This window comes from Cyanistes caeruleus, chromosome 2 (genome assembly GCF_971803275.1).
Source record: "Cyanistes caeruleus chromosome 2, bCyaCae1.hap1.1, whole genome shotgun sequence".
Lineage (NCBI taxonomy): Eukaryota > Metazoa > Chordata > Aves > Passeriformes > Paridae > Cyanistes > Cyanistes caeruleus.
In genome coordinates this window covers 110,826,070-110,852,982 of record NC_141702.1, presented here as the reverse complement: position 1 = coordinate 110,852,982, position 26,913 = coordinate 110,826,070, and the positions used below count along the sequence as shown (strand labels likewise).

General features: G+C 44.0%; 1 protein-coding gene across 1 annotated transcript in view; it reads right to left on the bottom strand.

Annotated features, from left to right (window-relative positions):
• SHLD1 (shieldin complex subunit 1) overlaps nt 1–21,564 on the bottom strand; it is a 34,111-nt gene extending 12,547 nt beyond the window's left edge. The window contains exons 1-4 of the mRNA XM_023923264.2: nt 21,246–21,564; nt 21,039–21,089; nt 20,220–20,343; nt 18,227–18,393 (exon numbers count right to left, since the gene is read on the bottom strand). Of these exons, the coding sequence (XP_023779032.2) occupies nt 18,227–18,386 (160 nt within the window). The 5' untranslated portion in view covers nt 18,387–18,393; nt 20,220–20,343; nt 21,039–21,089; nt 21,246–21,564. The remainder of the gene's footprint in view (nt 1–18,226; nt 18,394–20,219; nt 20,344–21,038; nt 21,090–21,245) is intronic.
• Between the last annotated feature and the right edge of the window lie 5,349 nt (nt 21,565–26,913).

The following is a 26,913-nucleotide window of genomic DNA, read 5'->3' as shown; positions in this document are numbered from 1 at the left end:
GTGGGATTTGACAGCCCATATAATTTAGCAGATCACACTTTAGGGTAATCTTCTCTTAACTTTTTTAATATCCCAATAAGTTCACAATCAGCTCAAGAATTTTATTTTAAAAGGCCTAAAGAGTACATAATTCAAACAGATGGGATTCTGTGATTGTAGAAAATACATCCGTTCTACTTCTAAATAAAACAGAATTCTGAAAGAAAGGCTTCAGTGAACCTTTCCAGCTCAAGTTTTGGAATTTGTCTTCAAAGGCTACTTAAAAGAGTTTTTTTAGATCACATGTGGACAATGTGAGGACAGAAGTAGTTAATTTGTGTTCCACTACCTTGACAACCTGCTACCTTAATCTCTTTCATTTCCTCACAAGCCATCTGAAAGCCTCAGCACCTTTGCAAGAGAACACTTCTGCACAGAATATAGACACCTGAGCTTCTTAAAGAAGGTGTTGCTGCACATACAAGAGCATATCAGAAAATGCTCATATTCAAAAGTGATTTGGACTTGAACATTTTTAAATTACAAAAAAGGTGCCTATGTGCATTTCCCATTAATTAAACTAAGTCAGGAACAGCTGTCAGAAAATAACTTGGCATTCAGGAGATCCCTCAGGTTTGAGGTTCTAAATCCTCTATGTTTATAGCACAGGAGTTTCATATTCCCTCCACTCTACTAACAAATCCACTTCCACATTCTTCCATTTCCCCTTGGCACACTCAGTACTGAAGTTTAGTTGTGACTCTTAAGACAATGGAAAATATACCTGATGCTTCCTTGAGCTGGAAAAATGTTTAATGCATTAAGGGCACACAAAAAAACAACTGATGCCCTTGAGTAAGCAATCGAATCAGGATGAAGGTTCACTGAGAATTATAATAAAACAGATGTATCTGCCTGCCTGCACAGAGGCTTAATGCCCTCTCTGCAGCTACTGTCACTCCTTCTTTATAACAAAAAAGTTAGAGGCCAGTCTGCTGCAGCACAGCCTTGACACAGTTCAGAGATTAGAGTATTCACACAGAGCTAGAGACAAAAGGTATATTTTGGTGACATAGCACTTGTGATCTAATGCTAAAATCTAAGCAACAAGCAGAGCATAAAGAGCAAAGTGAAGCCATCCTAGAGAAGGCATGCAAGGTTAATCGTGGGGTGTGGTCTTGTCACTTCTTTTTTAATAGTCTACCAGCACTACCGGGTACTACAGAGTTTAAAACGCCTTGGGGTTTTTGGGGGGTTTGGAAGTGTGGGGGTTTTTTTTTAACCTTTGGCTCAACAGTTCATGCTCCTGCCAAGCTATGAGGAGAAGAAGGCACAGGAAAAGTTGTTTAAATCTGCTCATGGTCAACAAAACAGACATTACAGGCAGCAGAGTCAATCTGAAGACAGCAAAGGAGAGGTGTGTCCTGGTGGAGCAGGGACTGTGAGAAGCAGGGAGAAAGGCATCATTTGCCACCTTGCAGAGAGGAATTAGGTGCCAGTGTCAGTGTCTGCTTTCTGCCCATCTCAGTCAGGCCTCTACCTGCACTCGCCAGCAGGTAGAGCACACATCTCACTGCCTGTGAGTGATCAGTGTTTTATCTTCTCAACTACAGGAGAGAATTTTTCCTCATGTTGCAAAAGTTAATTTAAAGGAAACTTGAAATAAATACAAATAATGGCATTTCTTATGATTGTACAAAGAGCCCTAAGCTTTTTAAATGTAATTTACATGAGAGATGACAAAAGGATTTTGAACTCTCTAGCAAAAACCACCCCAAGGAAAAAAAGTGACTGAAAAGAAATTACATCCTGGCTACAAGTAAATTATATTACAGACAGCTAGTTGTCCAACAGGAACACTTTGGACTGTGATACACATCAAAATAAATCTAATTACCCCTAAGAATCAGAGAATCTGTAGGTTTACCTAAAAACCAGGAAATGAGCTTTTAATTGTTTTCACTGTGGACACAAACAAAAGACATTGATTAACTTACTGGGCTCAGGAGAGGTAATTATTTTGCAGCAGATGCATCTGTAAGAGCAATTCTGTGACAGCTCCAGATTTGATCTGTATTTGTTTTATGAAGACCATCTACACAAATTACTTTTTCCCTCAGATCTTAGGTTTTGAGGAGAACTCTGCTCAGACAGAATGCAAAAGTCAATTATAGCCCAGGATCAGGCTGATACTGATGCTAGAGACACATACTACAGACTAAGTCTAATGAAAAACCCCTAGCTGAAAACAGAATTTAATTTCCTTTAAAAAAAACCCAAACACTTACCAGTTTTGTAAAAATATTAAAACTACTGTGAAAAAAGATGAACAGATTACTGAGCACATATGAAAGGGAGAATATTTGAAAAGTTTCTTGCCAGGAAACAAGCAAAGAAGTATTTTAATAAAATACTCTCTTACAGCTTATGTGCTGTTTCATTCTGCAATATTACCCCAAGGGCAGAACATCTAGGTAACAATATTCTGAAATACTCTAAATCTTGAAAAAGTGTTTAGCAAGAGATGCCAACATCTCCATATTAACCTTCCCAATGCTGTTTCCCAGATCACTGCTGACTAGAGCAAGGCTTCAACTCTTCCAAGCATCCATCCCCACACCCTTCCACCAGCCCTCATCTGCAGTGCATGTAGTGCCTGGAGCCCTGTAGAGACAGAAAAATTGCCTTAGGTTTTATTTATTCCAATTAATCCCCTGAATGAACTGTATCTTACACATCAAATGGATGGGCCCTGAGCAGTAGGATTTCAGGAGCTATCCAGGGAGCAAGAAGCCATACAAATTGCAGCTGATTTGGATGCACATGCTCTACCCAAGACAGCTCTTTGTACCAAGCTTTAGATAAGGTGTAACAGCTGGTTTACTGCATTGCCTTTGTCTTAGTTTTTTGCCTTTATGCAGGACTTAATGTGCACCAAAGCACATTTTGGGCAGGGACAGTTTTAAAGACTGCACTGAGCTTTAGAGAATACTTACATGAATATTCATGAGACCAGAAATGTTCCCACAAACACTCCCAGAGGGAGAACAAGGATGGTTTTGGGCAAAGTGTAATAGAAAAAGACAAACCAAGAGTTAAATTAGCATAGTCACTTCTGTTGCTTCATTTGTCACTACAGCAAGAGCAATCAGGAATGCTATGGTGTCCTGAAGTAAAATCCACAGGAAAACATTGGTCCCAGAAATAACTGTTTTCAAATTGGCAATCAACAGTGTTTTGCAAAAGGAAAACCCCAGACACATTACCAGATGTAACAGCTTCCAAAACAGCAGAGAAGCCTGATTGTTTTCTCATGCAATAATCAAGTGAGGGAACCAGATTGCTGCAGCAAGCTAATAACTTACTGAGGAGAAAGGGAGAGCCCAGCTATTGCCTGGCAGGGCTTCAGAAAACTTGGAAGGTTCAATTAAATACCTTCACTGAGGCTGCTAAACCAAAGAAAGCCTCCTGTCTTCCCTCAAATTTGAACACCCCACTGTTTTGGGATCACTCTTGCCTTAATACCTGCTCCAAGATTCCACAGGAACTGAGATGAGTAGGATCTTGTGGCACATAGAATTGTAGTATTTCTAAGGAGGCCAAATTTGGCTCTAGCTCCAATAGTACAGCCATGAAATAATGTGTTTCCTTCTATGGCTTTGCTGCAAGAGCATTTGGCTTGGTTTAATTCCTACACAGTCATTTAGTACCACTTTGGAAGAGCAAATTCTGGTAGTAGTCAATAGGTGAGAGACTCCTGCCAGATCCTCTCTGAAGGATTTCCTTCTGAAATCATATTAAAAAGTGGTTAAACTGTTTTGGTTTTTTTTTGACAGAGGATTTTTAGAAAGGGGAAACCAACAGTACAACCCCAGAAAACACAGGTGTCCACACTTCAACACACAGTTGGGCACTGACATCTAGAAACAGCAGTGGCTTTGTTCTGTGATAGGGGGAGAAAGATTTTGGCAAGCATAGGATGTAACAAAGCAGGTTACTAGACTAAAATATTTAAACCAGCCACATGCACTTTTTAAAGAGGAATTATTGGCTGAAAGACACCACTAGGTTTTATATCCCCTCTTCAGCAGGTTTATACAGCTCTTCAGCAGCTGTAGAGATAGCAGTCAATTAATCCATCATCAAAGGTTCATTTACAAATGTTTCACTGCCAGGTATTGTTAATAAAAGAGAAATCCTGGAGAATTTATGTGATTGCCTATTTTGTGCAGTGTGTGGGAATAGCACAGGCAAACCCAGCATTTTGTTTTATGCATGAAGAAATCTCATTTGTCAACAACACACTATCACCCTCTTTCACCACATGGTCTAACTCACCCTGGTGGGTTTGCAGCTCACAGTTCCTAATTATGGAGCATGATGCTTTCATTCTGAATATCACATACAACTATCAACCTCATTTTGCTTTAATCTTCTGCAGAAGAATGATTCTTGAAAATAAAAAAAAATCCCAGCTAGAGCTACATCAGAAGTAAATCACCGTCTCCATTAACTATCAGCAGGTTGTTGAAAATTAATAGCAATAGGTGATTTCTTAACAATGGAAACATATCTCCTTTTATATTCCAATGTTGCTGGGCTTAAGAATACTAACATTTCCTTCTATTCAACCAAACCCAGGCATGAAACCCACTGGCACAAACTCAGTGTCTCAGCCACTGGAGCTAACTTCACTTTTGGAATGCTGTCACAGGCTCTGCAGATGATTCACACACACACACACACACACACACACACACTATTGGGCAAGAGCATTACACAAAATAATGATTAGCAGCTGTAGTAACAAACATTCCTACCACAAAGCACTGGTGCAGCACAAAAAGGATCTTCTCAAGTTCTTTTATTTTGCAACTTCTGCTGCCTTCATTATATTTTAATTAAGACTGCATCAGGAGAAAAATTAACCTAGAAATAACCTCATTAGACATCCAGAGGAGCAGCAATGTAGAGCAGTGTTAAATCCAGTTGAGATTGCAGATGGTAGCTCTGTAAATCAGGTTCTGCTTCAATTCAGCACTTCAGCAGAATATTCATCCTTTCAAGAAATTGCTACTGAATGGTAAGATACCATGAAATAGATCCCATTTGTGCTGCACCATGACCAGAAGTAGAGATGATACATTACTTTGCAATCTTAATAAACAACAACTGCTTAAATAATTGAATTCCAAGTAAGTTTGTATTATGAACAGTACAGAAGAACTTGAGATAGGCATTGAGTCAGCATATTAAGGATGAGTATTCCTTAGGTCTGAACAAGTTACTGCATTTTTGGTTTCTCTATCTGTGGTTTATTTATTAATAAAGTGAAATACCGCTTTAAAATTTACACATACACAAATACAACCTACAAAGTAGACCCCAAAAAAACTCTGTCCCCTCCTTCAACTCTGCCTTGCCTGCTTCTTTAATCCAAGAATCCCCTCCTGCTCCTGGGCATACTATCCAAGGATTTATTTTCAAGTAACAGTGCTTAAGAGGTATGGTCTAGTGAAGGCAAGAGCTGTACCTAAGACAGCATTGGTATCAGCTTTGCCACCTGCAGAACAGGAATGTTCTTTTCTAAAGGGGAAAGGAAGGAGGTGCCAGGCAGGATTAGATCAGTTTCTAGTCTGGTATGTCCCCTCCACTTGCGGTGTGTTCTAGGTGCCAGCATCATGGTGGGGATAGGGGGGTGTGACCTGACACTCAAAATTAGAGATTAATAAAAGTCTCAAAACATCATCAGATGGATTCAATATCTCAGCAACATCAGCAAGAACTACTGACTGAGCTTGCTCTTACCCAAATCAGTGCATAGTCCCCCTTCTTTCGCTGCTAAGCTCTTTGCCTCAATGATTTCCTGTTGCACTGAGTTTTATAATCTAATTAACTGCTGTGTAAGAAGTGACTGATTTTGATTCTACTGCCTTTCCTTTTCATCCAAGAGACACAGAACTAACATTCAGATTCCCTTTGAGATCATTACTGGTTTAAATTTCATTTTAAAAATAGAAAAAAAAGGTTTGCATCATTATTTGAGACAGAAATACACATATAAAACCAGACCACTATGAGAATACCAAAGTCTCCATTCATCTAGAACCATACTTGTCTGTTTTCCCATACTTAGTCTTTCTGGTTCTTTTTGTCCCCTATTTTCAGATTAAGAAATCAAAAAACCCAACAAACAACCTGTCTTGGTTTTGGAAGACAGGTGTCTGTTAGGGAGGGCAGGAGCCTCCCTTGGAATGAAAATGTAGACCCCCTCCCGCTGAATTATTATAATTTTGAAATCAAGGGGCTCTCAGGCAGAGATCTGGAGATAGGAATAACAGTTCTTTACCAGTATGTATAACCATGTGTTTCTCAAGTACCCACCAAGTACTCGCAGTCAGGTTTTCCCCGTAACTAATGGGTAAAAATTCCACAGGTGAGCCAGAACTAAAAGAAGGCCACCTAACTCCCAACACAACCTAACTAAAAAAAAAAAAAAAAAAGGCAATAACAAAAAAACACACACAAAACCCCAAAATTTTTCCTGTCAGGCATTGCAGCCTGTAAAAAGCTGGGACCTCTGATAGTACTAACATGCATTGTTTTATTACTTAGAGCTGTATAAGGCAGTCTGTAGGCACTTATGGAAGGTTGGAATGCACTTATTCACAAACACAACTTTTGGAGTAAGATAACCTCTCTGACATAGGCAGTGCTACATTTATAAAACACAGTAAACTTGTAAAACTCAAGCTCTCAGTTGCTTCCACCTCTGCCCAGGGTGAACACACTGAGCACAGCCAGAAATCCCTCGGCAGGCTGAAAAGAACAGTAAGCACAAAATACTGTCATTTGCTTGCCAGTGCTTATTGCAGCAATAAATAACCAGCTGCCTGCCACCCTTCACAGAGAAACCCTTAGCATGGAGGCTTGCTGGAAAGGCAGCAGCACTGCTCATCCTGACAACATTCCATCTGTCTGGGAGGAGATTTCACAGGCATATGAGCCCCAGCTACTATGGAATCTACAGCACACAACACAAAGAAGGGAGAGCAGTGAGGTGGGGGGTTGTTAAAGTCATGAAATGAAGGAAGAAATCAGATGCAGGAGGGCTCCAGGACAAACCTTCAAGTACTACAACCCACACTGATGCTGAATCACTGGCCTGCGTTGTTTTGTTTCAAAAAACATTGTGGATGATGATGATGTGTGCTGTATTTTATACTTGCAGTCTGCTACTAAGGGGCTATGACTCACTATTTTTTATGCTGCAGCCTCATCAGCTGCACACCAGTGAGCTCAGTGAGGTAAACCAGACAAAGAGAGAAGAAAAAAGAGGCCTGAATTAAGACAGAGATCTAATTTAAATTCAGTGCTAGATGCCCCACAGGTAAGCAGTGATAGGAGTCTGAGCTGCAAGGCTTTAGGAACATTTCAACTGGGCTCAATCCATGTGGTGTGGTACAGGCCAGATGTTACAGAGGAGAAGCCAGGAAACATTGAGAGCAGCATGTGAATATAAAGGCAGGGACCAAATAACTGCACACAAATCCAGGGAAAACTCCACAATGACCCCCACAATCCTGGGACTAGTCCAAGGCACGTCACTGCAGAGAGAAAGGCCCTGCAGCCAGAAGAGGGTAATGGCAGACAGCACTAACTCCTAGATCCTCAACACAGCGATGGAGCATCCCCTGCAGCACTGCATCCACCCTGGGCTCTACTCAGGCACATGGAACAAAGGCATCCTGCCCACAGCCTCCTGCTCAGCTCATTCCAAACCTGCCATGGCAAAACTGGATAGGAACAATCTGCATCCTCTCACAGCAGCAAGTCTGGCCTCACACTAAGCAGCATCCTGGGAGCACAGCTTCTCATTTAAACAGAACCAGTATAACTTGTTTGTTCTCCTCCCTGCCACCAGGCAGAAAGGATTCCCTGAAATGTGTCTTTCTGTTGCCAGTTCACAGCAGCTCCTAGAGAAGCTTCAAATTCAGGGAATAAATTCAGAGGCAATAAGGGACCACAGCAATTGGGGCAGATGTATCTTGTTTTCTCTTGCTGCATTTCAGCAACTGCCAGTGCAGGGTCTTCTGGGTCCAATAAACTCCAGATGATTTTTCTACCACACAGTCACAGGCTACATCTGAAAAAACATCTGAATGACTGAGAGCTAAACATAAGGAAAGCTTCCCAGTGAAAACAGAAAATCAGGCTGTGCATATTTGATCACTGGTGCCCAAAATTAGGGTACTCCAAGGTGTTTTGTGTATCAGGACAGGCAGCACTGATTCACTGATTTATCAGTGAATCTGATAAATTACAAGACAAAACCCCTACATTTAGAATCAGACCAGGAAAAAGAGAAGTAGAAATCTTATTAATACAGTTAAGAAAACAAGAGACTTGAGGAATGACATTTCTTATTTATGTGTTGTGTATAAACAGAGCATCAAATCACCCTCTAAACCACAAACACCACTCCCAACTGGAGGTGAGATGTCCCAGAGCATCTGAACAAATGTGTGAAGCTCAGAGTTTATTGGAAGCTCTGTACCATCATTTACCTGGGCTCTCTGTCTGGAGTACAGCTGCATTTCAGGGCATTGCAACCATATTTCTTTTCCCCGTGTACTGATGCTAATGAGGGTGACCCCACAGCACTGTGTACCAAAGAAATATCCCAGAGGGCTGGCACAGACTGGCCTCAACACCGAATTCTGAGCCAATTTGCCCTTTTCTTCTGCCCTAGCCTGACATCCCCCATTATTTAAATTGCCATTTTTAAGGCACTTTCACAGATCTTCACCACCCACACCTAAGTGATAGAGCTGAGACACTAAGGCAGGTTCTGCAGACAGCAGGGAAGGGCAATGCTGGTTTTACATAACGATGTGGTCACAGGCACTCCATGTTTTGCCACTTGCTGGCTGCTCAGCACAGACACCAAATGATCTTGGGTCATTCTTGCATCACCTACACTTACAACAAAACCATAATACCAAGCTGCAAAGAGCAGCTCTATTATACAAAAAAGGAGCTAGCATCTTGGGAGCCACACACAAAATTTAACATTGGTAGAAAGATGCCATGAACACATGTCCAGGTAACAGGAACATCCACAACCCTTTGCAGCTTTCCACAGTTATTTCAATTACTAAGGATTCATGGCATGTACTTTCCTTTCTCCCTGAGAAAAAATAAAGCATTTTGTGGAGGTGTTTCAGCTGTACAGCAGTTCTTGCCCTCCAAAGTAAACAGAACAATTCATACACACATGAGAATGTTTCACAACTGCTATTACTGCACTATTGGAGCACTTTGTTAGAAAAATTACCACCCTGGCTTATAGACCTCAGGATTTGCTTTGTAGCTTCTCTTCTCCAGCTGTTAAGGAAAATTGGAAGTTCCATTGAGATTGTTTCCTACAAAAGAAGCTTCTCCTTCTAAAAGCAGAAAGAAAAATGGGACAAGTCTGACCTGGGCACTCTACAGGAGGGTCTGCAAGGAGCCATAGTCCAACCCCTTTGTGTTCCCATTCTCCTCTGTGGTCTCTGTCCCTTGTGTAACTCTTATGTCTGTTAATCTTGTAATGCAAACTTCTTGCATGGTTTTAAAGCTAAAAACACATCCTGAAGATTTTTTTTTTTCTTTTTTTAAAAGGAAACCAAGCCTTTTCCTCCACAGTAGTAAAGTGAACTTCTTTGCATCTCAACACTTCAAACACTGAGCATCAACTGGTTCATATTATCCTTGTTTAGACACAAGTGCACACAAATTCACCACTATAGCAGGAAAGCAGGGGATATTCTCCCAGCACTCTGCACACTGCTTGGTGAAATACTTTAGGGACACCTGGACCCGACACAACACAAATACACTTATCAATAGTCACTTCTCAATGATAAGAAGCATCTATGGAAGGTTATCTTGCAATTCAGCATATAAAACCATCACTTGCTTGAAAAAGAGGAAAAGTTAACATGGTAACCCAAGGTGGTGGGTAAAGAGCTCACACACACATGCAGAATATTCTCTGCATCAATGGAGATGTCATTGCTATCCATCTTCCCATACCCTTCCAGCCCCACAGTTACATCAGGGATAGTTCCCACAGTTCCTGACCTTCAAAATAATGACAGAGTTAACCAAAATTTAATGATTAAACAACATATCCCCTTCTGCAGGGGATTTCTAATCTCTGCCTCAATCCAACAGTTTAATTTCCTCTTTCCCTTTGCTGAATCCTGCACTTTCATTCAACCCATATCCTTTCTGTTGACACTTCAGCACCTTTGCACAGAACCAAAATAATGCTAAGGGGAGCTAAGCTGGGCAGTGAAGCAGATAAGGATTTCTACAAGATCAGCCTGTGCTTCCAAATCTGATTGTGAGAAGGAAATGGCTCAAGGCCAGCACCTGAGCGAGAAGCAGGTGGTAAAAGCAGTCCCTGGGCAAGATGGCACAGAAGAGTCTAAACAAGGCATTTATCTCTTTCAGAAAAGAATGGAACTTGAGGAATTTCCACTACAGCTTTGCACTAAAATAACTGTCCAGAGAAAGAAGAAGAATCTCTGACCTCCTTGTCTGTAATAAGCCAGATCCCCTGGCTTGCAGCACTCGGTGTATCCCCTGCAGCCATACACAGAAAAAGGGAAGAGCACCAACCCCAGTGTGTGAAACTAAAATCACAGTCATTAGTGCATTCTGGAGTCATGCTCTTGAAGGACTAACAAGGAATGCCATCCATCTGCTGAAATGTTGTTCTATGCCATGGCTCCCATGCTGGCTACCCAATGCCACAAAGACAATACAGTTTTTCCTTGAAAATTCTGGGGCCCAACTAGAGAAAATTTACAGGTAAATTTGTTTTAGATAGGAGCTCAGTGCAGGGGAGACAGCCATCCCAAGTGAACCTTTGTTTTACAGGGTGACTATCCAGTAACCACTCTGCTGCCTCCAGCAGCATCAGTTGAGTGCCAACATCCAGTATCCAGCTGCTCCAGGACAGACTCCCCCCTCCACTGAATACTTCCAGGGACAAGGAACAGAGATCATTGCTTTGAAAAGCCTGAGCAGACTACCAAAGCAGCTTCAAGCACAGGAGAAACTTTTCACTACATATGTGATAAACCAATATTTAATGGAATGGGGAAGCCCAGGGAAGCACCCATTAAGGAGGAATCAAAGCAAGGAGCAGCTTTTCAGCCACATCTGCACTGTATTTTGCAGCTTCACAGAGCCAGCAGCATCTGGCTTCCCAAAGACACCCCCATCCCAGCCTGTGTCTTGGTCAGGAAGAACTCCTGAGGTTTTCTTTTACTAGCCCAGAAATTGTTCTTTGTTCCCATATTTAATGGCATCATAGTGGTTGCAAATGATGGCTGAATTTGTTTATTATTCCCCTGTAAAACCCATATTTGAACAGCTTCTGTTCCCAATTATAATTTTCCATCCCAAAGGACTCCACATCTGCACTTCAGAGGATGAAAAATGATTCATAAAGAATTTAACAAACACTTGTCTATCCTTGCCCATTGAACGAATTCTTGATGTTTATTTACAGGATTTAATTCCTCCTCATTTAAATTATTAATGCTCATGGATAAGATAAAACAGCACTGGCCTGGTAAGATAAAACATTTGCACAAACATGTACAAAGCTGCCTCACAGCTACCTTAGGAACAACTGCCATAATGACATTACTGCAGTCTGAATTGGATTAGGTTACAGCAATGGACAAACACTGATAGCTGTGATGAGAGAACTAAAAGTCCAGGCTGGAATGACACTTTAGATAAAGGCAAGGAAGAAATGGCCCACTGGGACTCTCACAGTGGCAGAACAAGGTGATATTAAAAGCTCCCAGTCCCACCAGAGGGCAGACAGAGCTCTACACACCTGACTGGTCCCAGTGTCTGGCACTGATGGTGTGGTGGTGTGACCCTGGCTGGATGCCCCAAAAGCCACACTCCCCTCCACAACTGGACAGGGGTGAAGAAATACACCAAAAGCTTCATGAGTTGAAATAAGGACAGGGAGAGATCACTCACCAAATACCATCATGGCAGATGCAGCTTGGGGAAATTAAATGAATTTATTGCCAATCAAAATTGGAGCAGGGTAATAAGAAGCAAAACAAATTGTCCTTCCCAAGAGACAAACTCCCAAGCTCCTCTTTATGCAGAGAAACAGAGAATCCCATAAGACAACTTCAGTGCAGTAGTGTAACTCCTTGTCTCTGTTAGTGAAGCATTTTCTCTAGTTCATTTCTAATTATTAATGGTTTAATACAAACTGCTCACTTTCATAGAACACAGAGGTACTCTGAAGCATTAAAGTCTAAAAGGCAAGGCATGTGTCTCAGTTTTTTCTCTTACTGATGTATGTACAGTACTCCAATTCTCCTCCAAAAGGACCAGTTTTCTTCCTCAGCCTGTGAGGAATAAAACTTTTTCTGTTCTAGGATTTATTTTTGGCTGGATGCTTTATGTAACACATCCCTGAAAAATTAATTTACACATGTTCTAAAACCTACAGTGACCCCAGTGGTGCCCAGTGCATTCTTTAGTGTGCTGTGCAGTTTCCCTGTATTCCTTTTATGTCAGCTGGCATAAATTCTACCTTGCCTTTTCATACGGTACTCAACACAACTGGGCCACAAAGAGATGCTTGGAGGGTTCATGATGCCAAATTCACCAGAGTCATGGAGTCACCCACTGAAGAGACTGCCCACAACTTCAGGGGAGCTGCACGACTTCCAGTCCACTGCCCCACACCATCTATACAAAATTAACAGTGTTGAAACATTTTGCCTGTTTCCTCTTAGACTCGAGTCTAAGAAAAATCTAGCATTTTTGTCATATCTGACACAGTACTTGATTAAAAAAAACCCACCAGCCCTCTTAAGTTTTAAGCCTGCCAGGCTGATGAAATCAGAAATGGTAACGTTGAGCACTAGAGGGCAGCAGGAAACAAACCAAAACCGGTATAAATCCACCAATTCCCAAAACAGGAACTATGTTCTTCATCAAGGCCAGGGCAAACACTGTGCTTAACCAATTTCAAACCAACACACTGGTTTAAAAATATAATTAATTCTGTTGTTCTATGGTTAACAATAATTAGTTCTGTTGTTTGGGACCACAGCTCAGAATGAAGTGGGTTTGCATGTTAACTTCATGCAATCAAAGGAGACTCTTCACATCACAAAGTACCTCGAACAGCACCCTTCCCTTCACCTTCAGAGCAAACCAAAAAGTAAAATATTCTCAGTGTGATCTATATCTTTTAGGCAAAGGAGACTATTAGAAGTTTCTGTATCTAACCTGGAGTGCACTTATGAGCCCTTTCCAGCTCAGCTTTAGCTCAGTCTGAAAGTGATTTAAAATATCACACACATTTTGGATTTACGAAGTTATACAGACCCATGAAGAGACTATATATATATATATATATAAGTCTTTAGCCAGGAAAAAAAGCCATTTTGGAAATTTGGCAACTTTTGGCAGCAGTGGCAGCTCAGACAGCCAAGCTGCAATTTCTGCACCAAGTAATGAGCACTGAGCTTTGTGCTGAACTGAGTGTCCCAGCACCCACCAAGAGCCAGCCCTGAAAGGTTGCTGCTGACGTGACAAAACACACTCCTTTCATTTCAGCCTCTCTGTCAACACTTGTGAACAACTCCCAGACAAAAAAAGCACAAGCCATGCTAGACTTCTTCAGAAAGCACAAACCCATTTCTACAAAACAGATTAAGTAACACTTGATGGGCCAGAGGACATGGGTAGGAGAGAGCATTTAAGGACGAGTCAGAACATGTGCACCAACATCAGCACCACTCCTCAGTTGTTAATAAAGGACACAGCAACCCACCACAAAACTGGGAATGTAAATTCACTGGGAACAGGCAGCATCTTTTTTCCAGAGGAATCCCAACAGCCTGTAAAACTGACAGCTGTGTTAACAGGTTGAAAATCTCTGCTTTGTTTTAACATAGTTGCTTGGTTGCCTGAAAACTCAGAAAGCAACTGGAACAGTCCAAAACCCGCGCATTTTAAACTGGGATAACCTTGTGACCAGATGTCCCCTTGATCTGAGTGGCAAGTTCAGTAGCAGTGCCATGGCCCAGGCTCACTGATGTGCCTGAAGCCAGACAGTCTCCAGTGAAATGGCCTGTCCCATTTCCCCCAGGTTCCCTTGCTCCAAATGAACTGTTTTTGAAGAAAGCCTACAATGTCCCACAACTGATTAGAGAGAACCTACAGCCTGGCTACCCACAAGGGAGAAGAGATTAATCCAACACCACATTTTTCAGAAACCACCATCCTGGAAGGGCTGTAACCCCATGTGAAAGCCAGGACACGTTGCAGAGCGCTGGATCTTGGCTGTGCCTGTGCTGCTGCCAGGAAGAGGAGCCGTCCCCAGTTCATCCACACAAATATTCACATGGCTGCCCAGACAGCTAGGCAGTTCCCTGGGCTGACTTCTCACTGTGTACCAACACTAAGCATCAACCAGGAATAATAAGCACAGCCAGGAGCAACCTGGGACTCTCCTTGCACTGCAGAGGTCAGGGAAGCCCATGGAAAATAACTAAAGCTAAGCCTGGGCTCAAACTTGAAACAAACTGCAGGAACAAAAGTAGTGCTTTTGTTTTTTAGAAGCAACTAAAGGTTGAACACCTCTATCCTCCCAAGCTGGCTTTAATTAATTTTGCTTTTTTTAACAAGCCAGCCAGCTTTTAGATACTTACAGTTCTCTTCAAGCTCACAAGAAGCTCTGACATCATCTCTCTCCTAATGTCACCCTTATTTTCTTCCACTGGGTGACCCTGTCCACCCATCCATTTTCCTCCAAACACAGCTCTTCCACTGCTTTTCATTACAGAGAAAAAGCACCAAAGGCAGATGCTACAGGACAAACAGGGAGACCCATCTGCCCAAGATCACAAGCCCTAGGAAGGGCCATGAAAGGAGACGGGACTGAGCTTTGCCCATGCTCCAGACAGGCAGTCTCCCAAGCATGATTCCACAGCTGAACTCTCAAATGCTGCTTCCAAATTTAGTAGAATTTCTCCAAGGCTGCACTGGCATATCCAGCTCTGCCTGACCACAAAGCATGGGTAGAGCCCAGAACCCTGTGCTCTACCAATTTGTAGAGCACATTTGTTGTTTATTCTCCAACGCTTTCTTAGGTTGCAATTTTTCCAGGTAAATATTATTTTTCCACTGTCCCTGGTACTCTCTGGTTCAGTGCCCTACATTAAAAGTCACATTGCCTGTGATTTATTTCTTTGGAAACAACCTTTATTAGCTTCCTATGAAATATTAATCCAAATAATTTTAGGCTTTCCCATGCAAACACTTGAGTGCTGCCTGCTAAGTAAGAACTTTTGCTGGCAACTCCTCTTAATCCAGAGGAAGTGGTAAGGTCTTGGTATATTGACCAACTGAGTAATGCAGATTAAAGAAATGATAAACAATTAATTATTTTTAAATTATCTTCCAGCATGGGATAAAAAAAGATGAAGCATACTGAAGTGTTTACTGATCCCATTTAATTTTCTCAGTCTATCACCACTCAGACACTTGATCCCACTATGACAAGAAGCTAAATGTATAAATGCCTGTTGCAAGAGTAGAACCCTTATTTTCACACAAATCATAAAACCACTAATTTATAAACAACTTAAGAGATGTAGTAATATTCCTACAGGACTACTGTTTTCTTGCCTGGGGATGCCTGTTTTCAGAAGGCCCTGTATTTATGGCTAATGAGTACTATCTTCTGCTGTTAAAAGAGATGGAGTCTCTCCAGAGTAATAAACTTGTTACTGGTACCTCAGGCAGTAGGAATAGCCCATGACCATTTCCACCTCCTGAGGCATGGATGGTATGGCACTTCAGTCAGTCTCAGCCCTGTCCACGCTGCAGATGGCAGAAAACACAGCCTGTCCTGTCAGTCTGTTTCACTCCTAAGGAAGCTGCCACATTCCCAAAGACCTACTGGCCTTCTGGAAATGCTTTTGAACCACTAAGGAAGATCCTCATCTGTCCTGCCCAAGCCCCAGGATCCAGTCTGTTGGTCATACTGTGGGGGTGCAACCCACAGCCACTCCCACTCTTCTCACACCATGCCATAGCAGCAGTTCTCAGTGTCTCCTGACAAAACAAGCAAGCAAAGGTGCTTCCTTTCCCAGGGTACATTTGACAGACCCTGCTTTTCCAAGAATATCTGACATGGGCAGACTGTTTCTAAAACCATCTTCCTGTCTCTTCTGCCACAGTGACCAACCTCAATGGGTTGGAACTTTGAAGGTGCATCAAAAGAGAGAGTTTAAGTGGGTATTTATATTGGTTTGATGTTGTTATGAGGAGGAAAGAACCAAGATGTTCAGAGCATTAATTGGTTATCCTGTGACACTTGGATTATTCAGTCCAGGAGCAGAAGGAGCATCCCACAGTTATTACTAAGTGGTTTCAGTTGTGAGCACTGTCTACAACAAGCAATGAAGGGGAAGGCTCATGGGCCTCATCTGCCCTCCTCAGCACACCTGGAATCCACACTGGCACCAGGGGGTGTTGGGGACAGCCCAGGAGGCAGGATGTGGCCTCTCAGCATACCCTGGTGCTGAGCTTCAGCTGCCTACTCCACACAAGCACCACAAACACTTCCCCAGCACTGTCATTTCCGCCTGTGTCGCTCCCACTAAGCCTCAGACATTCCTGGGACTGCTGAGTGGTCATGCAGTTATTCCATGTGTCCCATTCAACACAGCAATCAAGGCCAGTTGCCCTGAGCCACACTAAATGATGTTTGAGCAACACATCCCAGGAACTGCCTCACAGCTCCCCTGATTGCTTCATACCTGGCACACAGGGCTTGTGAAACCTGAGTAGACAAATGCCTTCCAGCCTGTCTCACTATCAGAGGAACTTCTCCATCCTCCTCTCCCATGACAGTGGAAAAGGCTGGCTCAGGACATTCCTTGCAGTGCTGGTCACTACTCTTACACACAAAAATAAAGGAAAACCTCAAACCAGACATGCTGTTGTTCTAGTGCAACGTGGATCACGGAATGTGATATGTGTTCTGGTTTAAAGCACAGGTTAACAGCAGAAGATTCCCATCATTATTAACGTAAGACATGCGACTTCCTGGTCTGTGTGAAAAATCAAACAAGGCTTTGGCATCTACTCTTGGCAGATCCCATTACAGTTCTGGATGTCCCACACCTAGAGCTGAAGGCAACTGCACAGGCAATCAGTCAGTATAAGCTGAGCGAGATCAGTTGGTAGATCCCACTGCTTACCTGTTCAGCATGAAAATAGTGAAATTCCCACTGAAAGAAACTCACCTGTTGAATTTCAAGCTAATTTCCTGGAAGCAGGCCACAGAAAACCACTTTAGAGTAAAAAGAGTACTTTTACACTACTTAAGATTCTAAAGCAACCAGAAATGTTATCAGTGACGTTTCACCCACTCAGGTGTCTTGACAAACCCTCTCCACACATTATTTGTTGACCAGAACTTATTTTCCCCAATATTAAATATAATCACTAGAACCTTCATTGCAGCCAGCATGAATATATGGCAAGAAGTGCCACTGGGCCAGTACATTTTGATTTCATGTTTCTTGCCAGCTGTCCCTTACCTTCTAAGATACATGATTTATACCATTACTTCAAAGAATCTGGAGTAGTGGCTGACCTAAAACGCTACTTCTGCAGAAGCCAGTCCTCTTTCAAGTGAGGAAACTGGTGTCTCTCAAGAGTTCAACTGAAGCAGTCCTCACCACACCATTGTCATTAGCACAAGCAAAGACTCAGTTATTATTACTTAAATAACGATGAGGCCACGTCCTGAGCTCGTGATGAGCACATGAAAAACAAAATGAAAAGTTTAAAAACTCTTCCCACTGACTATGGTAATTTGAGACAGTGTTTACTCCTGATGTCTGAAGGACTACTCTATTAGCTGTCCTTCTGAGAAGACGTTAAACACAGAGTATTGCAGAACACTAGCAGCTGACAGCATCCTCTGAGCTCCTCTGCTGTGTCCCATCAACCCACAGCTCCCACCGGATCTGTCCAGCTGGAGCAGACTGCAGTTTTGGTAAAATTGTGTTTTGTGACAGGCAGGTGCACCAGTACCAGACTGCAGTGACTCAGTCAAGCAACACACTGCCTACATAGATGAAGCACTGGCTAAAGAAAGAGCATGTGGAGAAGCAGAAGCTGTTACCTGTGGGTGGAGAGGGAAAAACATCCCCAGAAGGATAAAGCTCCTCGCTGTTTTCAGAGCTGTGTGGAGGCAGAAAGTGCTCTGCTAGGTCACAAACAGAGGGAAGGTCCAATATGCTGCTCTCTGAGGTGTGACTCAGAGACATCTCCTTTCCTTCCATGGTCCCACTGCAGACAGAAATGAGACTCAGCTGGGTTTTTAGAGCATGAAAATCTAAGCACAAGCCAACGCAAATGGTCTGGCATTCTTGTACTGCTTTATGAGATGACAGGAGCTGTTCTAGTATAACCATACTTCAGTTAAGAAAATTAAATTAAAAAATGTAAAGGAACAACAGCAAGCCCCACACATAACAGCCCTCAGCCTTAAACAGGGTAACTAGGAGACCACAATAAATCTGGCTTTCCTAGAGGCTTGCCAGAAGTACAGCCTCAGGCCCCAAAACTAGGAAGCCATGGAACATATTCCCTTCAGGGTACCCTGTGTGTGCCATTTAGAAGAAAACATGTTCTACAGCGTCCCTTTCCACTGATGCTGCTACAAGTCTCAGGTTAAACCCATCCCTCCTGGCTTGTGTTCACTAGCATAAAGAAAAAGCACCTTAAAACTTGGTAACCTCAATCTCACAGGGATGGCAGACACTTCCTGGCGTGGAGGTGGCTGTGTTATATAATCAGTGCACAACACTTTGGAAAGCTTTGGTTGAAGCATTCCCTCATACCAACACCTTTTTATCAAGCTTTCTCAACCAGACCACCATCCCAGAGGGAAAGAACACACAGTTGGGAGGAAAGCAAGACAGGGCTGGTGCCACTTGGCGCCACATCAAGGGCTACAGTGAACAGGCAACTCTTTTGGAGAGGTTGGATCTAAAGTATTCAAGTCCAGCAGCTCCAAGCAAAGTCACACCAGTGTCTGGGGCAGAAGATCATTGAAAAAAAACAACTTGGTGAAGTAGAAGTGACAAGACAGAGGAATCAGATATGGTGGTCAGGCAATGGCCTGACCTGCAGGCTCATATTTATCCTCTTTCCTATAAAATGAAGACAACAAATTCTTGTCTTGGGGGTATTATCAATAAGAAATGTGACAGCCACATCCAGTGGGCAAGGAAATCCCCAAAATCCGTTAGTACTGAAAAATAAATACCGCCAGGCAGATTTTTTTAAAAATAAAATTCCTTAGGTGCTTCTATGCTGAGTGAACTTTTAGCTAGGACACACCTCTGACCTTTGCAAAATGCTGGCCAACTCACAAATGAGGAGAGAAGAGATGATGGCTGTGATACCAGAGAAGAGCAACTGCCTTGCCTTGCAGGGAAAAGGTCTGTGCACTCAGAGAAAGATTCCAGGAAAAAGGTAGTGGAAGGTTAAAAACATAACAAAGTACACAAGTATCTTCCCCCAACAGAAGGAAACTCCTCTATTGCTCTTCACGTACCAAAATATAAATGATCCGTGCATAAGGAACACAGAGAAGAAAAAACTTTCCCCAAATATTGTGTTTATGATGTATACTACTTTTAAGTAGTATACATTAAGTAGTATACATTTTTAAGTACTACTTTTAAGAGTAGTTTAGAGAACTAAACTGCCTTGGTCTGGAAAAAAATCCAGAAAAACCAAAAGTGCAATGAATTCTATCCCTTCAAGGGCAAAAGTCAAATTATAGTAATAGAAGCTGCTGGTGTGATACCACAGCAGCATAAGGCTGATGGGAGCTGCAGTGGCCCTGGATGTCTCTGCCAGCTGCCTGTGCTGCTCCCCTTCCTGTCTTGCCACAACAGGACTAACAACATGTTAGTCCTGTTTTGATCAGGTTTAGATAAAACAAAGCAGCTTTAACAAAAAAATAGCTTTCCTCAGGATTAGCTCCCTCTAGTCCTACCCCCAAAACTGATGGTGAGACCACAGCTGATGGTGTTTGTGAGACAAGGCTCAGCCCTGAGTCTTCAGACAAATGAAACAGATTCACTGTTTCCTCAGTGCCATACCTGGTAAGAGAGAGCACTGATGTGCAAACAGTCCCTTTGGGCAAAGTCCAGGAGCAATCAGACTGCTGCTGCTGCTTCAGGATTCCCCCTCATTCTTCCTTCATGGTTTGTCAAGGCCAGACTGCTGGAATGAAACAAACAGGTCAGTGAGATGCTTTGTGCCAGCTGATCTGGCAGATGGACAGGGTGACCTTTCAAAGTGCACATGCTAGCCAATGTCAACAGCCAGTCATCACACATACCACTGCTTGCTAGGTCTGGTACAGGGGAAAAGTTTTTTCTAGGAATCAGAAAGAGCACATCTAGTTATGCCCTTGAACCCTTTGACAGCAGTGGAGGCTTTCAGGAAAGGGGAAGTAAAGGCAAGATTTTCTTTACAAGAAGCTGCCAGATGGGCTGTTTATTCAAAACCCATCAAGCAGAGAAGTAATGGCTGGCAACCTTCCCTCCCTCCTGTGGAGAGCAGGTATTTCCCCAATAGGTTTACCTAGCCATGTCTGATGTCAACAGCCTGTTCTATCAAACCTCAACCAGGAAATGTGTTTTAAGGAGGCCACAAAACTCACCCTTGTAGAGTACAACACAGGCTCACAAAACCCAAATACTGTTTCCTTTACCATCACCTCAATTATTTTCAGTGAGCAACCAGGACAGACATATTTCAGGCAGAAACCAGAGGTTTTTCTGGGCCACCCTCAGCCGGTGGCACTGCACAGCTACCAGGAATGTCACAAAGGCCTGCCCTGCACAGGCTTGCCTGGCTGGCAGCACTCCTGCAGAATGTGATGGGGACAGGAGGGTGCGAGGCACTGCCCTTACCAGCAGGTGAGGGGATTCTCTTCCTCCCAGCCTCGTTTTCTTCCCCTTTTCCTGCAGGCAATATTCAGGCGTTATTTCAGAAAGCACTCCCTCGGCAGTGAAGCGGGACAGGAGTCACACAGGGCATGCTGCGGGGCAGGGGAACGGTGCAGGCCAAAGCCGGAGCACCCCGCGGCCTGGCCGTGGCTGCTGCGCCCAGCCCCTCACCAGCTCCCGAGGGGAAACAGCGCTGCAGCAGCCCACGAGCAGCCAGAGCTCGGCGGAGGAGGGAGTGGAAAGACGGGGAAAGTGAAAAGCGCGGCAGGGCTGCCCCGGGCCGGGCCGCACTCGCACAGCCGCGCCTCGGGCCCGCCACGCCGCTGCCGGGCCCAGCGAGGGCCCTCCCGCCCGGAGGCCGCCGAAGGGCGAAGGGAAGCGGGTAGAAGCCTCTGGGCTGCGGGCAGGCGTGACCGCAGGGCCCCGAGCACGGCGCTAGGAGGGGCAGCGCTGGAACGGAGCCGGGCAGCGGCGGCAGAGATACCGCCCTGAGCCGGCCAGAGCGGCTGCGCAGGGCCCGGCCCGCCCCGCGGGGCTGCGGCTGGCAAGGGGGCGGGTGGATTTCAAAATGTTTCCAGCCAGGTTTTCCTCAAAACACGTTCAGCTGGGGTTTGTCGCTCTGGATTCAGAGGGGAGAGGTTTTGGCGCTGTCCCGTGCCTGGCACGGCGCTCGGTCGCTGTACACCGCCGCCTTACAAAGGTGCAGCCTGCGGGAGCCCTGAGCGGGGCTGAGCGTGGGGCTGCAGCGTGCAAACACCACAGCGCGGGCTGAGGAAAAACCCACACGACGCCCACATAAGCTGCCAGCCTTCCTCCGAGGGCTTAGGGAGCTCGTGGAGGAGATGTGCGCCGAGGAGTTTCAGCAGGCGGCGGAGTGGAAGCTTCGCAAGCCCTGCTGAGCAGCGGGACACAAACCACACTCAAGTTTGGGGCGCCCCATCGCTTCGGCACCAGCGGTGTGTGCTGCCACAGGCACCACAGGCGTGCTGGCGAGGACATGGACGGGGCACCGACACAGACATCCTGGCTCTTCACCGGGGCTGCGGGCAGCCGTGGATTCTCCAGCGAGCAGCGTGTGTGCACGGCACAGCCAGACATGCAGGGCAGAGGGCAAGGAGCCGCCCTGCCGCCGTCCGGACAGGAAAGCTGCCAGGGGAGAGCCGGCTGGGCTCCTCGGCACGCATCCCGTGAGACACACTGGCAAGGAGCTGGGAGTTGTTTCCGAGAGCTTTTGGACTTCAGAGTTACTGAGGGCAAACGGGTGTGTTTAGGAGGAAGTCACTGAAAGGAGGAAAATCGATTTGAAGCCAAGAGGGTTTTGTTTTTCTCGCAGGTGAGCTGGATCGAGCTGGGAAAGGTCTCCGCAGGGAGAGCCTTTGGATCTGTGCTTCAGGCACAGCAGTGATTCTGCCTCGCCCTTACAGTGACTCTCGAGCCAGGCCTGGGCATTTGTGGTCATTGCACAAGTGAAGATGTAAATCTAGCTACATCCTGAGCTGTAACTAACCCTGGACTCGGCTCTAGTGCTAGACCACCTCTTGCCAATCATATCTGTCCCCAAGAACTACCCATCCCTCTCGAGGAGTTCTGTAACCTGGAAGGCAGCACCTCAGCCCTTCGTTTCCTTGCAGGAATTGGAGCTGGAGCTGAGCTATGGAATGCAAAACATCAGCAGATCTGTTTTATTTAGCTCTGGGAGCACATGCAATATTACAGCATCCAGAAAACAGCCATCTCTGTGATTTCACCCCACTGGATCATGCCAAGTCTGCCACTAGAAAAGCTCTGGCAGTGGGGAACACCACTGGCTCCTGGAAAAGCAAGGAGCTCCAGCAAATGGAACTGCCAAGGAAGCTTTAGTGCTTATTAACAAACATACACAGCTTACCAGTTTCTATTTGTCATACTGGGTGGACAGCCAAATCTTTGAACTTCATTTCCCTCCTCTCCCTCACCAGAATGAGGAGGTTCTCCAGTGCTGGCAGCCCCACCATTGTAGTCTACACATTTTAATCTTTATTCCTTATGAACTGCTTTATCAGCAAAAAGATAAAGTTTGCCTGTAGTATCTAGGGCAAGTCTCTAAGTGTGTACTACACTCCCTTTTATCAGCATCTTATTGTTAGCAGATGATAAAACTATACCAGCAGTCATGTCTGAAGCTGGTTAAAATAGAAGGTACGTGAGAGCCAGGAAACTCAGAATTAAACCCCCACTTGACATTTACCAAAGATCAGACTTCTGAGAGTCAAGTGGGGAAAAGGAAATGCATCTTCTGACTGTTGCAGCTCTGTCACAATGAGATTTTTCAGTGCTGACAGTCTCAGGGCCAGATTGTACAAGCAGTACCGTTTCATGTCATTGAAGATAATGTGCACCTACCAACTAACCATCTTAAATATTTAATACATAATATGAAGAAAAAGTCTGTCTTACAAACAGCAGAAGTTGCACTTTCATGTAGTTTCAGACCTTTCCCACTGTCACACCGCAGGGGAGCCTGCCTACTTCCTTCTTTCTTGCACAATAGCTCAAAGTTAATTTAGTACCTCAAAGCAGAGTAGCAGCTGAATGAGTAGAAACTAAACCAGGAAGTGGGCTGAAGGGATGTGAAGGAGAGGTGAACAAGGTTCATTTTTACACTGTTGAATTTACAGATTGTTCTGTTGATTAACAGAAATTATTAAACCAAAGTTTGTAGTCTATGCGTCAGTGTTTTGAGATCACTCCTCACCATGAACTCATCCTTTGTTCTCAGAACTAAAAGCAAGAAAAAAATAGCAGTATATTTAAATTTATTAACTGCATGCATTTTGCTTCTCAGCTCGAGACACTGTTACTAAAACAGATTGAGTGTCAGGTTCCATCCTAGTTTCTATTCTGAAGCTTTCCCCAAGCACTGCAGACAGTGTTTTAGTGGCCTTTGCTCTGGAAAATCCTCATGTGGTTACCCCAGGAATGAGTGTTTATAGGCTTTGGGCCAGTGTCAGTGAGAAACAACCAACTCTTCAAACCCATGAGATGAAAAGCTCTTTTTCACCACTCCACTATCCCATAAAATGTAAGACACCTGGCATTCTCAAGTAACATTTTGCATGATCATCACTCCCTCAACTAGAGCTGTGTCCTTTGACACAGTGCAGCACAGTACAGCATTGAAAGTGCAGCTCAGCTGCAGAGGCAAAACACATTAAAAGCTGTATTATCCAGCCTGATTCCTACCAAGGCCAGACCAGGGTTAGCATACTTGTGGGAATATACTTGCTTACCTGGGGGAAAAAAAGAGTTTGGTTACCCTAAAACTCATTTATTTATCCATCTGTGTTAACTGATCAGATGAAGAGTATTACAGTCCTTCTAAATTTGCCAGAGTTTTCAGGCACACATTAAAAGACATTGTGTGTTTCATGTTCTGCCATATCAAAGGCAATCACTCAAAGCAGCAAACCTCCCTCTGAAAGGTCACTTCCACTTAAACTGAAATACCCCTCCTGGTAATTACTATCTCCAAGCAGTGATAACTTCAGGGCTAATGCCTTTCAGAATTTGGACTGAGCCATAACAGAGAACTGTTTGCTGACTCAGGTTGCTGGTTAACTCTAGGATTAACATGTAAGCTATTTTACCTGTTTTTCTAATTTATAAGCTAATCTACCTTTCTCACCCACATCAAGCAGGCGTCTCCCAAGTTCCTCCAACCTCATAAGCTCTATTCTGCTAACAGTACTTCTCTTCAAGACAGGTGAAGTTTATGAGCAGCAAGCAATCATCTGCATTACAAAAAGTGGGTCAGCCAGGCAATCAAAAATATGCTTGGCCTTCTCTTCCCTGGCTGTAAGACAAGTAATGCTTTTTGCTTCCTCCTTCAGCAAAAAAGAGGTTTAAGCCTTTTGCTTGCTGCAGTCAACACCCTGAGGTACAGGAAGTTTCAAAGAACAAATGTTATTTTCTGCTGTACCACATGCCAGTAAATTGACTTCTATTTTTTTTTTCTGTATGAATTCCTTGTTGTGGCTGTGACCTGCTTTTTCTGGTACCTGACTTTTTAAGGTGTCATTTCTAAACTAAACATGAAATCATGGTAGCCAGTTCATGTGTTAATACTATGTCTTAGAATTCTGTGATTCCAGGAGAAACTGGTTTTCTTTTCAAAAAGTAGTTTACTGTGGCAAAGGTTTGACAGTGTGAATGTTGGAGATATTTCAGTACAAGCAGGAGCAGGATTTTTTTTCCTTACAATTCTGTACCAAATCCCAGCTCTCTCCTTTGAGATCCCCTGCTAGAATGGGTGCAGGAGCATGCCTTCCTGTGCTCTAAGTGATATTACCTCTCCTCTTTTTTGGGCTACTTCCCTGGCATCTGCTGCTGCTTGAACCTACTTAGAATGAAAGCTTTTTAGGACCTAACACTATTATTCTTGTTCTATACAAGATTTTAGCACTGTGGATGCTGATGTAGGGCTCTGTGGGGCCTCATTTCCTCTCTTCTGCATCACAATTCACTAAAATAAAACAAAAGCATTATGTGACTCAGGAGCAGGCATGAAGCATTCTGTAACATGGCTCTCATGATGCACCTAAGCACAACTTGGATCTCCCTTAACTAGCATCCTGTTTCCTTCTGCCAGACTTCTCCTCTTGCACTGCATTCCTATTTTAGTCCGCACACCCACACCCTTGCATTCCCGCTGCCCAGGAGTTCTGTTCATCCCAATCGCTCTGCCTGGCTGTGACACAGCTGCTGCCCATGGCAATGCTTATACAGCAGAGACATTTGGAATTCCTAAACTGATGTCTCAGTCTCCCTTTGGGGCAGAATCACCCTTTAACCATTGGTTTATCCCCTGCTATTTATTCCCTTGCACTCTTGAAGCAAGGGATCAACAGTCTTTTCAGCTTCTTAGTCACTGGACACATCAGCCAGCAACAGGACTCCTTTAATTCTGGCAGGGAGCATGTGTCTGAGTTTCCAGTTCTTGTATTCCTGAGATCTGGATGGAAATTGTTACAGCTGGACCTAAATCCATCTATACACACATAAATACCACCAGGGATATGTCATGTTCTCATGCTGTTGAGCCTTCAGGGAATTTCCAAAAGATGCCTCCAGCCTCACTTGAAGTAAACACTCAGAGAACAGTCACAGTTCTGGCTTCTTGCCTGGATCTTCCAGCGCCTGATATAGCATGGAGGTACAACAAGAAGTGTCAATTGCAGTAATTATGCACTTCTCTCCACTGGAAGACCTCCAGTGTTTAGGAGCTGAGCTCACTTCCTTGGCCTTCTACACTGCTAGGGTGTCTCCCCTGTCCAGCAGCAGGCTTTTGTTACCACCAGCACACAGCTCTGAGCTCATTACCTATAGATCTGTTAGATTGGATCAAGAGTTCAAAAGTAACCTGAGATAAGCACGTCCTACATTGACCCTGTTTTTCCTAGAAGCCAGATCAAAGTAGAGTCAGGTCTGTCATCTAAAGGGCTGGTGTTCTGCAGGTGGGTGATGATGAATAGTGAAACTGAAGGGCAGAGATTTTAGAGTGTCCAGGGAAATCACCCTCTGCTCCCACACAGCTTCACCTGCTCTCTCAGCAGCTGTATTGTTTCAGGGAACTTCTGAGTGGTTTTTGCAACTGTGAGCACATAATTTTACTTTAATTGAGTTTCCAGTCATAGGATGTAGACTTGACAATGGCTTTGGTATTAATTTTTCCCACCAGTCCTAGGAGAGCATCTTTATGACTAAAAAGGGATGCTCCATTCTGATCCCTTTCAGAGTTTCTTGATTTGAGATGACAGTCTTATTAGCTGCCCCATATATTGTGGTGGGGTACATTGGGGAT